Source organism: Rhinoderma darwinii, chromosome 1, assembly GCF_050947455.1.
Source record: "Rhinoderma darwinii isolate aRhiDar2 chromosome 1, aRhiDar2.hap1, whole genome shotgun sequence".
Classification (NCBI taxonomy): Eukaryota; Metazoa; Chordata; class Amphibia; order Anura; family Rhinodermatidae; genus Rhinoderma; species Rhinoderma darwinii.
The window spans coordinates 579,535,046-579,548,318 of record NC_134687.1 but is presented as its reverse complement, the minus strand read 5'-3'; the positions used below and the strand labels follow the sequence as shown (position 1 = coordinate 579,548,318).

General features: G+C 42.4%; 1 protein-coding gene across 2 annotated transcripts in view; it reads right to left on the bottom strand.

The window, feature by feature from the left end:
- The window catches only part of CCDC152 (coiled-coil domain containing 152), a 95,530-nt gene that overhangs the window by 82,114 nt on the left and 143 nt on the right, over positions 1-13,273 (bottom strand). The window contains exons 2-4 of one of the 2 annotated variants that reach the window (XM_075839503.1): positions 10,388-10,492; positions 7,959-8,064; positions 5,831-5,899 (exon numbers count right to left, since the gene is read on the bottom strand). In XM_075839503.1, the coding sequence (XP_075695618.1) occupies positions 5,831-5,899; positions 7,959-8,064; positions 10,388-10,468 (256 nt within the window). In that variant the 5' untranslated portion in view covers positions 10,469-10,492. The remainder of the gene's footprint in view (positions 1-5,830; positions 5,900-7,958; positions 8,065-10,387; positions 10,493-13,273) is intronic. The other variant, XM_075839509.1, reaches the window with a different exon arrangement.

Below are 13,273 nucleotides of genomic sequence, written 5' to 3'. Positions count from 1 at the left end.
AAAAAGGTAATCAAACAAAGACATAAGCTCGCAACCCACGTCAAGGGTCCTCATGTCTTGTGAGTGCAGAATCAAAATATGCCCTCCACAAAGAAGCACAAATTAACATAACTAATGATACAGTGGTACACTTATCGTGACTAGGACAGGCCTCACAGAACATCCTCCTGCCATGGCACAGCTCCTTCGGGGCTGTCAAAATATTGAGCAAATATGTCGCGTATTCTAATTCCAGAGGTTTGCGCCCTTCCAAGTGGAAGTGGCAGCGGAATGGTTGTTGAGGTAACATTTTGGCGAATATATTCTGCATCACAACCTGCATCATGTATACGACCAAAATTATGAAGCACCACACACGCTTGGATGACACGGGTGACATTTTGCGGCGTCAGTTGCATGGTGGTGAGGAAAACAAGCCATTTGGAGGCCATTATGCCAAATGCACATTCCACACATCGCCTTGCTCTGCTAAGGCGGTAATTGAATATGCGCCGCCAGTCATCCAAGCCTCTTCTAGCAAATGGGCGCATTACTTGACTTGTGAGTCCAAAACCCTCATCTGCCACGATCACATAAGGGACTGGTGGTCCTTGCGAGCCAGGCAGGTGGTTCGGCACCGGCACGGAGAGCAGATTGCCCATCAGACGTTGGCCCATCCGGGATGTACGGAAGATGCGGGCATCAGCTGAGCTTCCATAGGACCCTATATGTACAATGGTAAAACAATAATTGGTGTCGGACAAGGCCAACAAGACGATAGAAAAAAACTGTTTGTAGTTATAGAATCGGGATCCTGAGTGGGGGGGCTTCTTGACCCTAATATGCTTCCCGTCGAGGGCACCAATACAATTAGGAAATTGGGTGGTGGTGTTAAAGTCAGATGCTATCGAAAGCCAGTGGTCTGTCGTCGGCTGCGGCATCACTGTGGTCTTCAAACGCACCCACAAGACAACACAGGTGGCTGTGACAATGGCCGAAATAGTGCTCACTCCCAGAAGGAATTCGAAATGGATCGAATGATAGCTGTTTCCGGTAGCTAGAAATCTACATGGGCGAGATGCAAAAACACACCACACAAATAAGCGTGCTGTAGGACATGGCAACCACACACCAGCCTGTAAGCTGCTATAGTTTTAAACCCACATACCTCAACGTCACAAGGAGTCGCTCCTCGGGGCAAATGCAGCGCCGCATATCTGTGTCCGTGTAGGTTATTCCAGTGCGAATCTGGTCCAGTAGAATATCAAAAGTAGACACAGACATGCGGCAAAACGACCGGAATTTCTCGGAATGGCTGCGAAGTTCCTCATATAGAGTATGAAAATGGCCTTTGGTGGTGCGCTGGGCCACTAGTGGATGAACCCAAATCCTCCCTCTTCTCCCGATTCCCTCCGGAAGCATGGGTCGCCGTTCACCAAATCTCCTAGAAACCATCCATGCTAGCAGCACACGGCCCAGCGGAGTCAAGGGCATATTGTTGTTTTTGGCGTGTAAAACAACCCAAAAACCTACTAACACGGGCCAAAGTTAGAGGAAACGTGAAATCTTGATGCCACCATGTGCTCACATCAAGCAGGTGTTGGAGAAGGTGTCTTTTTGTAGGCTGGCCTCTCCATTACTCCACCCTCCGTTGTTTGGACGCGCGTAAAAAACGCATGCCATACGCGCGTTAAATACGCTATCACGCTGGCCAAACGGATGCCACACGCAACTACAACGCAAACAAAACGTCGCATTTTTCACGCGCGCACAAACGCCACGTTCGTCTAAATACAGCCTTAGGCTGGGTTCAGACGGAGTTTTTTGCAGGAGGAAAATCTGCCTCAAAATTAAGTTTGGAATTTAGAGGCAGATTTTTCTCTGCCTGCATGGCGCAAAAATTTTGCGCCGTTTTTCTCTGCGTTTTTCGTCCCCGGCCATTGAGCGCCGCAGGCATAAAACGCTGCGAAATACGCTTTCTCTGCCTCCCATTGATGTCAATGGGAGGTCAGAGGCGTAAACGCCCGAAGATAGGGCATGTCCCTTCTTTTTCCCACAAGCCGGTTTTTCCGCTCGCGGGAAACAAATGCCTCCGCCTCCCATTGAAATCAATGGGAGGCATTTTCGGCCGTTTTTTGGTGAGTTTTGCGCCGCGGTTTCCGCGTCAAAAAACTCTGTGTGAACCCAGCCACAATGTGACCCACAATCTGTACAATTCCATTGAAAAACAAACTGAAATCATTTAGAGGGGAAAAATAAAAATAACAGAACTACAATAATGTGGTTGCATAAGTGTGAACACCTTCTTATAATTTGGGATGTGGTTGTGTTCAGAATTAGCTAATCACATTTAGGCCTCATTTACACGAGCGTGTGCGTTTTGCGCACGCAAAAAAACGCTGCGTTTTGCGTGCGCAAAAGGCAATTGACAGCTCCGTGTGTCATCCGTGTATGATGCGCGGCTGCGTGATTTTCGCGCAGCCGCCATCATAGAGATGAGGTAGTCGACGCCCGTCACTGTCCAAGGTGCTGAAAGAGCTAACTGATCGGCAGTAACTCTTTCAGCACCCTCGACAGTGAATGCCGATCACAATCTACACCAACCTGTGAATAAAAAAAGACGTTCACACTTACCATGAACTGCCTGCTTCCTCCAGTCCGGTCTCCCGGCCGTTGCCTTGGTGACGCGTCCCTCTCTTGTCATCCGGCCCCACCTCCCAGGATGACGCGGCAGGCCATGAGACCGCTGCAGCCTGTGATTGGCTGCAGCCTGTGCTTGGCCTGTGATTGGCTGCAGCTGTCACTTGGCCTGAATTGTCATCCCGGGAGGTCGGACTGGAGGAAGAAGCCGGGAGTTATCGGTAAGTCAGAACTTCTTTTTTTTTTTTACACGTATATGTATATTGTGATCGAAAGTCACTGTCCATGGTGCTGAAACAGTTTAAGTCTTTCAGCACCGTGGGCAGTGACTGTCTCCTGACGTCGCGTACCCGAACATTTTTTGCCGGGTTCGGTTAAAACGAGTTCGGCCGAACCCGGTGAAGTTCGGTGCGCTCATCTCTAATTTGACACTCCGTTTGGATGTTTGTAACCAGAAAAGCACGTGGTGCTTTTCTGTTTACATTCAGGAGTTTGACAGCTCTTGCGTGATTTTCGCGCATGCAACGCAGGACCGTCAGTGTGGCATGCGTTGTTTTCACGCACCCATTGAAGTCAATGGGTGCGTGTTGCGTGAAAAACGCAAGAATATAGAACATGTCGTGAGTTTTACGCAACGCACTCACGCTGCGCAAAATTCACGCATCGTCTAAACAGCCCCATAGACTATTATAGGTGCGTACGACACGCGTGAAAAGCACGCGCGTCGCACGCGCGTATAATACGCTCGTGTAAATGAGGCCTTAAACTCATGTTAAATAGTAGTCAGTAAACAGCTGCCATTATTTAGAGTGATTCTGAGTAGCCCCCTGTAAAGTTCACTATATATATATATATATATATATATATATATATATATATATATATATATATAAATATATATATATATATATATATATATATATATATATATACACACACTAGTCCTTCTCAATGAATTAGAATATCATCAAATAGTTAATTTATTTCAGTAATTAAATTCAAAAACGTAACCTCATATATAGATTTATTACACACAGAGTGATATATTTCCAGAATTTTTTTCATTTAATGTTGATGATTACGGCTAAGGGTATGTTCACACGCAGTGTTTTCAAATGTAATTCTGGCCTTTTACTCCTCGAATTACGCCTGAAAAAACGCCCCTAATACGCCTACAAACATCTGCCCATTGTTTTCAATGGGTTTTACGGTGTTCTGTTCACACGAGTCTTAATTTTACGCGTCGCTGTCAAAATACGGCGCGTAAAATGACGGCTCGTCAAAAGAAGTGCAGGACACTTCTTGGGACGTTTTTGGAGGCGTTTTTCATTGATTCCACTGAAAAACAGATCCAAAAACGGACGTAAAATACACCGCGAAAAACGCGAGTTGCTACAAAAACGTCAGGAGCTGTTTTCGCCTGAAAATAACTCTGTATTTTTTTGAGACGTTTTTAGTCACATACCCTAACAGTTAATGAAAACCCAAAAGTTAGTCTCTCAGAAAATAAGAATATTATATAAGCCCAATTTCAAAAATTTTTAACACCGAAATGTTGGCCTACTGAAAAGTATGTACAGTATATGCACTCAATACTTGGTCGGGGCTCCTTTTGCATGAATTACTGCATCAATGCAGCGTGGCATAGAGGCGATCAGCCTGTGGCTCTGCTGAGGTGTTATGGAAGCCCAGGTTGCTTTGATATCGGCCTTCAGCTCGTCAACATTCTTGGGTCTGGTGTCTCTTATCTTCCTCTTGACAATACCCCATATTCTTTATGGGGTTCAGGTCAGGCGAGTTTGCTGGCCAATCAAGCACAGTAATGCTGTGGTTATTAAACCAGGTATTGGTACATTTGGCAGTGTGGGCAGGTGCCAAGTCCTGCTGGAAAATGAAATCTGCATCTCCATAAAGCTTGTCAGCAGAGGGAAGCATGAAGTGCTCGAAAATTTCCTGATGGACGGCTGCGTTGACTCTGGACTTGATATAACACAGTGGACCAACACCAGCAGATGACATGGCTCCCCAAACCATCACTGACTGTGGAATCTTCACACTGGACTTGCAAGCAACTTGGATTGATGCCTTCCCACTCTTCCTCCAGACTCTGGGACCTTGATTTCCAAATGAAATGCAAAATTTACTTTCATCTGAAAACAGGACTTTGGACCACTGAGCAACAGACCAGTCCTTTTTCTCCTTAGCCCATTTAAGACGCTTCTGACGTTGTCTCAAGGAATGTGACAGTTGTAGCCCATGTCCTGGATACGTCTGTGTGTGGTGGCTCTTGAAGCACTGACCCCAGCCATAGTCCACTCGTTGTGAATTTCCCCCAGATTCTGGAATGGCCTTTTCTTGACAATCCTTTCAAGGCTGCAGTTATCCCTGTTGCTGGTGCACCTTTTTCTACCACACTTTTTCCTTCCTCTCAACTTTCCATTAATATGCTTGGATACAGCACTCTGTGAACAGTCAGCTTCTTTAGCAATGTCCTTTTGTGGCTTACTCTCCTTGTAGAGGGTGTCAATGACTGTCCCCTGGACAACTGTCAAGTCAGCAGTCTTCCCCATGATTGTGTAGACTACTGAACCAGACTGTTGGACCATTTAAAGGCTTAGGAAACCTTTACAGGTGTTTTGTGTTGATTAGCTAATTAGAGTGTGACACCATGAGTCTACAATCTTGAACTTTTACCCAATATTCAGTGAGAGAGACTAAATTTTGGGTTTTCATTAACTTTTAGCCATAATCATCAACATTAAAACAAAAACAAAAAAATGCTGGCACTAGATCACTCTGTGTGTAATGAATCTATATGATATATGAGTTTCACTTTTTAAATTGAATTACAGAAATAAATTAACTTTTTGATGATATTATATCCGTAACATACTCAAGAGTATATTGGTGCAAATTTTTACAGTGGATTTCACCCATTATAATTCCAATGGTGAAATCCACGGCAATATCCGCTACCTATTCGCAACAGAATTATAGCATGGTGCAGATTTAAAAATTTGCAGCAAGGCCTAAAATTTGTGTAGATTATAGATGTCTTTTTTAGGGATTTTAGAGGAACAATGCCATATGGCGGTTTATGTTGTGTTTTATGTTGAAGCAGAATAACATAATACACTTTCTGATAGTGCCATAACCATGGAATTAGTAATTAGATAATTAGTAATTAGATAGATACAGTTAAGCAGGTTACCTCTCATGTTACATTGTAATTCAATGGTTTCCTGCAGACCTTTGATGACCTCCTGTAATGCTGAGCACTCTGCACATTAATAAACAGAATTATAACATGAGTTTCATGCACTTATCTTTGTCATGAAGTAATTGCTATACTAGCCAAAGGAACGGTAACTCTAAGGTTTCACTAGGGGCGGTGTCTGTGTTGGCTGTATGACGCTGCCCTATCAGCGTCACAGAGCTTCTCCCCTTCCCTGCACAGCGTGATCTCGCAATAGAAGCTGAGATAACGCTGTGCATGAAGAAGAGCAGTTGTATGACGCTGTTAGGACAGCATCATACAGCCAACACAGATACCTCTAAGGCCGGCCCTGACTGCAACACAGCCAAATTCAAGACGGAGGCCCAATGTCACTAACCCCTGTACTATCTGTAACCCCGGGCGGGTCCCTGCTCTTTACTCGGCGCATGCGCAGTAGTGCCGATTAGAATGAAGTGCCGAAACATCGTATTGCGACATGGCGCCTAGAAATCAATCAAGCAAAGTCTGCATGCCAAGTAGTGCTCCTGCCATTGTGAGCCCTGCAGTATTTGGGAGAAATTGCTTTACAAATATTGGGGTGCTTTTTCTCCTTTATTCCTTGTAAAAATGTGAAAATTCTATGTTTTTTCAGAAAAAAAGTAGATTTTCATCTTCATGGGGTCACTTTTGGGGGGATTCCACTGTTTTGGTCCCTCCAGTATGTGGCACCGAAAACCATTCCAGCAAAATCTGCGCTCCAAAATCCAAATGGTGCTCCTTCCTTTCTGAGCCCTGCCATGGGTCTAAACAGCAGTTTATTAACACATATGGGGTATTACCATAATCAGGAGAAATTGCTTTACAAATATTAGGGTTTTTCCTTTATTTCTTGTAAAAATGTTCATTTTTATAGACTAATTCAAATAAATTTAGCAAAAAAACTGTAGGCTCAAAATACTAACTATAGTCCTAGATACATTCCTTGAGGGGTGTTGCTTCCAAAATGGGGTCACTTTTGGGGGGTTTCAACTGTTTTGGCACCACAGGACCTCTTCAAACCTGACATGATGCCTAAAATATAATCTAAAAAAAAGGAGTACCCAAAATCCACTAGGTACTCCTTTGCTTCTGAGGCCTGTGCTTCAGTTCATTAGCATGCTAGGTTAACATGTGGGATATTTCTAAAAACTGCAGAATCTGTGCAATAAAATCTGTGGTAAAACTTTCTGTTACAGAATTTTTTTTATTACAAACGAATTTCGGTAAAAAAAATGAAATTTGTAAATTTCACCTCTACTTTGTTTAAATTCCTGTGAAACGCCTGAAGGGCTAAAACACTTAATACTTTGAGGGGTGCAGTTTTTAAAATGGGGTGTTTTATAAGGGTTTCAAATATATGGGCCCCTCAAAGCCTCTTCAGAACTGAACTGGTCCCTGAGAAAATAGCCTTTTGAAATTTTCTTGAAAATGTGCTAAAGTTCTAAGCCTTGTAACGTCCTAGAAAAATAAAAGGACGTTTAAAAAATTATGCAAACATAAAGTAGACATATGGGAAATGTTAATTAGTGACTATTTTGGGTTGTATTACTGTTTTACAAGTAGATACATTTAAATTTAGAAAAATCATAATTTTGCAAATTTTCTCCAAATTTTGGTGTTTTTCACAAATAAGCAATGAATTTATCAACCACATTTTTCAACTAACATAAAGTCCAATATGTCACGAGAAAAACAATCTCAGAATCGCTTGGATAGGTAAAAGCATTCCAAAGTTATTACCACATAAAGTGACGCATGTCAGATTTGAAAAAAATGGGGCTGGTCCTGAAGGCCAAAATGAGCTTGGTCCTGAAGGGATTAAAGAACAAAACTATTTAATCAGAAAACATATGAACTTCTGCACTAAATAATGCTATTTTATGTTTAAATCATGATCTGTACTTAATGTTCCCGGCCTGACAAGATCGTCAAATTTGTCAGAACAACGTGAGAAGCAATTTTGCTGGCGCTTCTTGCCCGCATAAGTGCATTTTAATGTTATTACATTTAATCAGAGAGATCCAGCTGAATTACCGGGAAGTACCAGCTACCAGGACACTACAGTTCTATAGCATCATCAAACCTTGTGTCAGGCTCAGCTGTTTTGTCTGACTAATTTTCCACATTCGACTACATTTCTCCAGCTGGATTTCAAGCAGGTTATTCTTTCCATTAACCTCTGCAAATTTCTGTACAAACACAAAGGTTTCTGTTATAGAAGATAATAGTGAATACAGAAATACGTTCTCAACCTAAGGCTAGATTCACTCGGGCGTTGCGCATCTCGGACGTGAAAAACTTCCGTTTTTCACGTCCGAGGTGCATCTGTGCTCTGCGTTGTGGGACGCGATATCACGCATCCCCCATAGACTAGAGTCTATAGAGGGATGCGTGAAGCATGAAAAAATAGGACACATACTATTTTCTCACGGACCCATCACACGGTCCCTTGAAAAGACGGCCATGTGAACGGCCATATTGCATTATATAGGTCCGTGTCATGGCTGTTTTTTCCACGGCTGTCACATGGACCTTTAACACGTTCGGGTGAATAAGGCCTTATGCTGAGTAAAAGTAGAGAGCATTCTTCAGGCACTAATATGTGTAATAGATGACCAGTCACCATGTTTTTACTGGTGACATAAACAGTAGGATGTACAGGTTTTCCAGACAAGGATAGGGGTTACCTCTATACATTTTATAAAATGTTCTCAAATCTTTCCTGCCACTTGCATTTAAATAGCATTTATAAAAAGTAAAAAAAATTCTAAAAATAGATTAAAATAATAAATAGTGTGATTATATAAATTAATATAATATTAATAATAATAAACAAATTCAGTGGGGCATATTTATCACTGCAATTGTGCAGTTTACTTCAATGAGCTGAGATGAAGTACCAGGCACAGCCACACTCATATAGACGTCACTGTACCTGCATAAACTTTAAAGACGCTGTGGCCACTGCTGATTAGGCCTCGTGCACACTTCCGCCACAGTTTTCACGGCCGTTTGTAACGGATCCGTGTGCCTGTTTTAGCGGCCGTGTACACTCCCGTGTGCACTCCGTGTTTCCGTTTCCGTGCGCCGAGCATGGTACTGTCCAGGGTGCTGAAAGAGTTAATGGGCTGCACTGATCGGAGGTAACTCTTTCAGCAACCTGGACAGTACCATGCTCGGCGCGCGGAAAACAAAATTTTAAGGTAGTAAAAAAAAAAAAAAAATAAGTTCATACTTACATTCCTCCTGTCCGGCCTCCAGCGATGACGTTTCATCCATGTCGCCGCTGAAGCCAATCACAGGCTGAAGTGGCGGTCACACACGTCAGGATGACGTCAGAAGGCCGGCCTCCAGAGATGACGCTTCATCCCACGTGACCGCCTCTGCAGCCAATCACAGGCTGCAGCGGCCTCTGCAGCCAATCAAAGGCTGCCGCATCAGAAAAGGTTGGACTGGAGGAAGAAGAGGGACTCGTCACCAAGACAACGACCGGGTACGTATGAAATGCTTTATATTTTATTTTTAATCAGCAGCCTCTTTTCTCTATCAGTGATTGATAGAGACAAGTGGCTGCCGATTAGTGTAATATTTTTGTTTAGTTTTTCTGCCTGCCCGGCCGTTACTAGGCAACGGCTCCGTCACACATGGACGGCACACGGATGCCTTCCTAGTGCCTTCAGTTTTTTTGACAGCCCCATTGACATGCATGGGCCTCACGGTCACGGAATCTCGGACCAAAGTAGGACATGCTCTACTTTGGATCGGAACGGAGCAACCGGACCGTCAAAAAAACTGAAGTGTGCATGGCCCCATTGAAATGAATGGGTCAGGGTGCTAGCCGTCAGAAAACGGCTAGCACCCTGAAGGAAAAAACTGAAGTGGGCATGGGGCCTTAGTGGGGGTTTCGGGGGTGAGCCATCAATTGAAAAGGCCGGACAACCCCCTTAACCTCATCTCATCGGCTCTCCTCATGTGGTGCCGATGGGTTGCCATGGCCTCCAGGCCTGAAAAGTATATGTGCCTATTAGGTTGCTTCTCAGTATTGCAATGTATTATAGAAATTTTTGCATGTAAAATTCCCCTGAAAAAAAAAAGGTAAGTAATGCATATTAAGGAAAAACTGCACAAAGAAAAAACATAATAATAATTTCATTGAAAGATACACATACTGTAATGTGCAAAAGGACTAAAACTACGTTTTTTAACGGCCGCTGTAATAAAGTTCAATTGTTATATCACATGGTAAACTACATAATTTTTTTTTTAATTTTTTCTCATTTATACCCCAAAATAATAATAAAACTTAATCAATAAGTTATATAAATGGTGTAATTGAAAACTAAAACTTGTCTCACAACTGATATACCTTTAATAAGCTATGGTGACGAAAAAATAAAAAAAGTTCTCAGAATGCAGTGATGCACAACCAGAAAAAAAAAATCTATGTATAGAAGGCTCAAAATTACCCCGTCCTTAAAAAGTTAAAGGAATTTTACTGTATGCAGGATTTACCTTCTCTATCTGTAAATAATCCTCAAGAAGTTTGTCAAGATTAAGGGAACAGATTTTCTTAAAGTTTTCGTCTTCATACATTGTTTCTCTCTGTAATGTCTTTGTCTATGGGGAAATAAATCAAGTAGACATATTAAAAAGAATGTATCATGTATTTAGTTTTAGCTCTATTAATTAGATTTAAGTATATGGACAACAAATATTTTTTTATTTTTAAAAACATTCCTAGGGCAGCCATATTGGAGACCGACACTCCCTTCCTGTATTGTATATATATATATATATATATATATATATATATATATATATATACAGTGAAGGAAATAAGTATTTGATCCCTTGCCGATTTTGTAAGTTTGCCCACTGTCAAAGACATGAACAGTCTAGAATTTTTAGGCTAGGTTAATTTTACCAGTGAGAGATAGATTATATAAAAAAAAAAAAAAGAAAATCACATTGTCAAAATTATATATATTTATTTGCATTGTGCACAGAGAAATAAGTATTTGATCCCCTACCAACCATTAAGAGTTCAGCCTCCTCCAGACCAGTTACACGCTCCAAATCAACTTGGTGCCTGCATTAAAGACAGCTCTTACATGGTCACCTGTATAAAAGACTCCTGTCCAAAGACTCAATTAATCAGTCTGACTCTAACCTCTACAACATGGGCAAGACCAAAGAGCTTTCTAAGGATGTCAGGGACAAGATCATAGACCTGCACAAGGCTGGAATGGGCTACAAAACCATAAGTAAGACTCTGGGTGAGAAGGAGACAACTGTTGGTGCAATAGTAAGAAAATGGAAGACATACAAAATGACTGTCAATCGACATCGATTTGGGGCTCCATGCAAAATCTCACCTCGTGGGGTATCCTTGATCCTGAGGAAGGTGAGAGCTCAGCCAAAAACGACACAGGGGGAACTTGTTAATGATCTCAAGGCAGCTGGGACCACAGTCACCAAGAAAACCATTGGTAACACATTACGCCGTAATGGATTAAAATCCTGCAGTGCCCGCAAGGTCCCCCTGCTCAAGAAGGCACATGTACAGGCCCGTCTGAAGTTTGCAAATGAACATCTGGATAATTCTGAGAGTGATTGGGAGAAGGTGCTGTGGTCAGATGAGACTAAAATTGAGCTCTTTGGCATTATCTCAACTCGCCGTGTTTGGAGGAAGAGAAATGCTGCCTATGACCCAAAGAACACCGTCCCCACTGTCAAGCATGGAGGTGGAAACATTATGTTTTGGGGGTGTTTCTCTGCTAAGGGCACTGGACTACTTCACCGCATCAATGGGAGAATGGATGGAGCCATGTACTGTCAAATCCTGAGTGACAACCTCCTTCCCTCCACCAGGACATTAAAAATGGCTCGTGGCTGGGTCTTCCAGCACGACAATGACCCGAAACATACAGCCAAGGCAACAAAGGAGTGGCTCAAAAAGAAGCACATTAAGGTCATGGAGTGGCCTAGCCAGTCTCCAGACCTTAATCCCATCGAAAACTTATGGAGGGAGCTGAAGATCCGAGTTGCCAAGCGACAGCCTCGAAATCTTAATGATTTACACATGATCTGCAAAGAGGAGTGGGCCAAAATTCCATCTAACATGTGTGCAAACCTCATCATCAACTACAAGAAACGTCTGACTGCTGTGCTTGCCAACAAGGGTTTTGCCACCAAGTATTAAGTCTTGTTTGCCAAAGGGATCAAATACTTATTTCTCTGTGCACAATGCAAATAAATATATATAATTTTGACAATGTGATTTTCTGTTTTGTTTTTTTTTTTATAATCTATGTCTCACTGGTAAAATTAACCTAGCCTAAAAATTCTAGACTGTTCATGTCTTTGACAGTGGGCAAACTTACAAAATCAGCAAGGGATCAAATACTTATTTCCTTCACTGTATATATATATAGTGTTGCCTCCAGATCGGTAAACCACCGAGTGTCAGCCTCAAATTTTTGCTATAGATTCTCTTTAAAATCCACTTCGGATGGCAGATCCTGAACCTGTAAACATAGCCTTAAAGTGGTTTTCCCTTCAGAGACATTTATCCACACGATATGTCATAAGTGTCAGATAGCTGTGGGTCCCACCCCTAAACCCCAGTCTACTGCTTTGTGTTGAGATTTCGCTGAGCTACGCTGTTTCCATAACTCCCATAGTACTGAATGGCAGTTACGGAAGCAGTGTAGCATGCGAGCTATGCTGTTTCCATAACTACCATTCAGTTCTATGGGGCTTTTCTGTAATTCATGGTCGGGAATCACACGCGTAAGCCGGAACAGAGAGCGGTAGAACGAAGTTTAGGGGGCCCCATTCCAGAGATAGGTGTGGGTCCCAGGGGTGGGACCCGCACCTATCTTACATTTATGACATATTCTGTGGATATGTCATAAATGTCTCTGATGAGGAAACCCCTTTAATAGGGCAGTTCAATGTGTGTGAGAGCCATATAGACATATCATGTTACTAATAGTATTATTATCTATTTCTATCATACTACTGACTAATAATATCTGATAATTCCTAGGGAGGAGAGGCCATGATTACAGGAGGTCACTAGGGTATGAGCCTCACCCTCTTGTCCGCTAGGTTACAATATATGACTAATGTTGCTCTGCTCCATAATCTAAGCTTACCAACCTCATTTCTGTAGCCATGGCAATGCGTCATCATTTTACCACATACATTTTATCTACCAGAGGTATCTTTGGTGTGAATTCATGACCAATTACCGTGGCTGCCAAAAATGACTCCATGACATTTAGGCCTCTGTACTGAGACCTGACAAATGATAAATAATTTTAAGACCGAAGTGGCAAATAACACTCCTTGTCAAGCCATGCCCTTAAAACGACAGGCCCTTTTATCTGCATA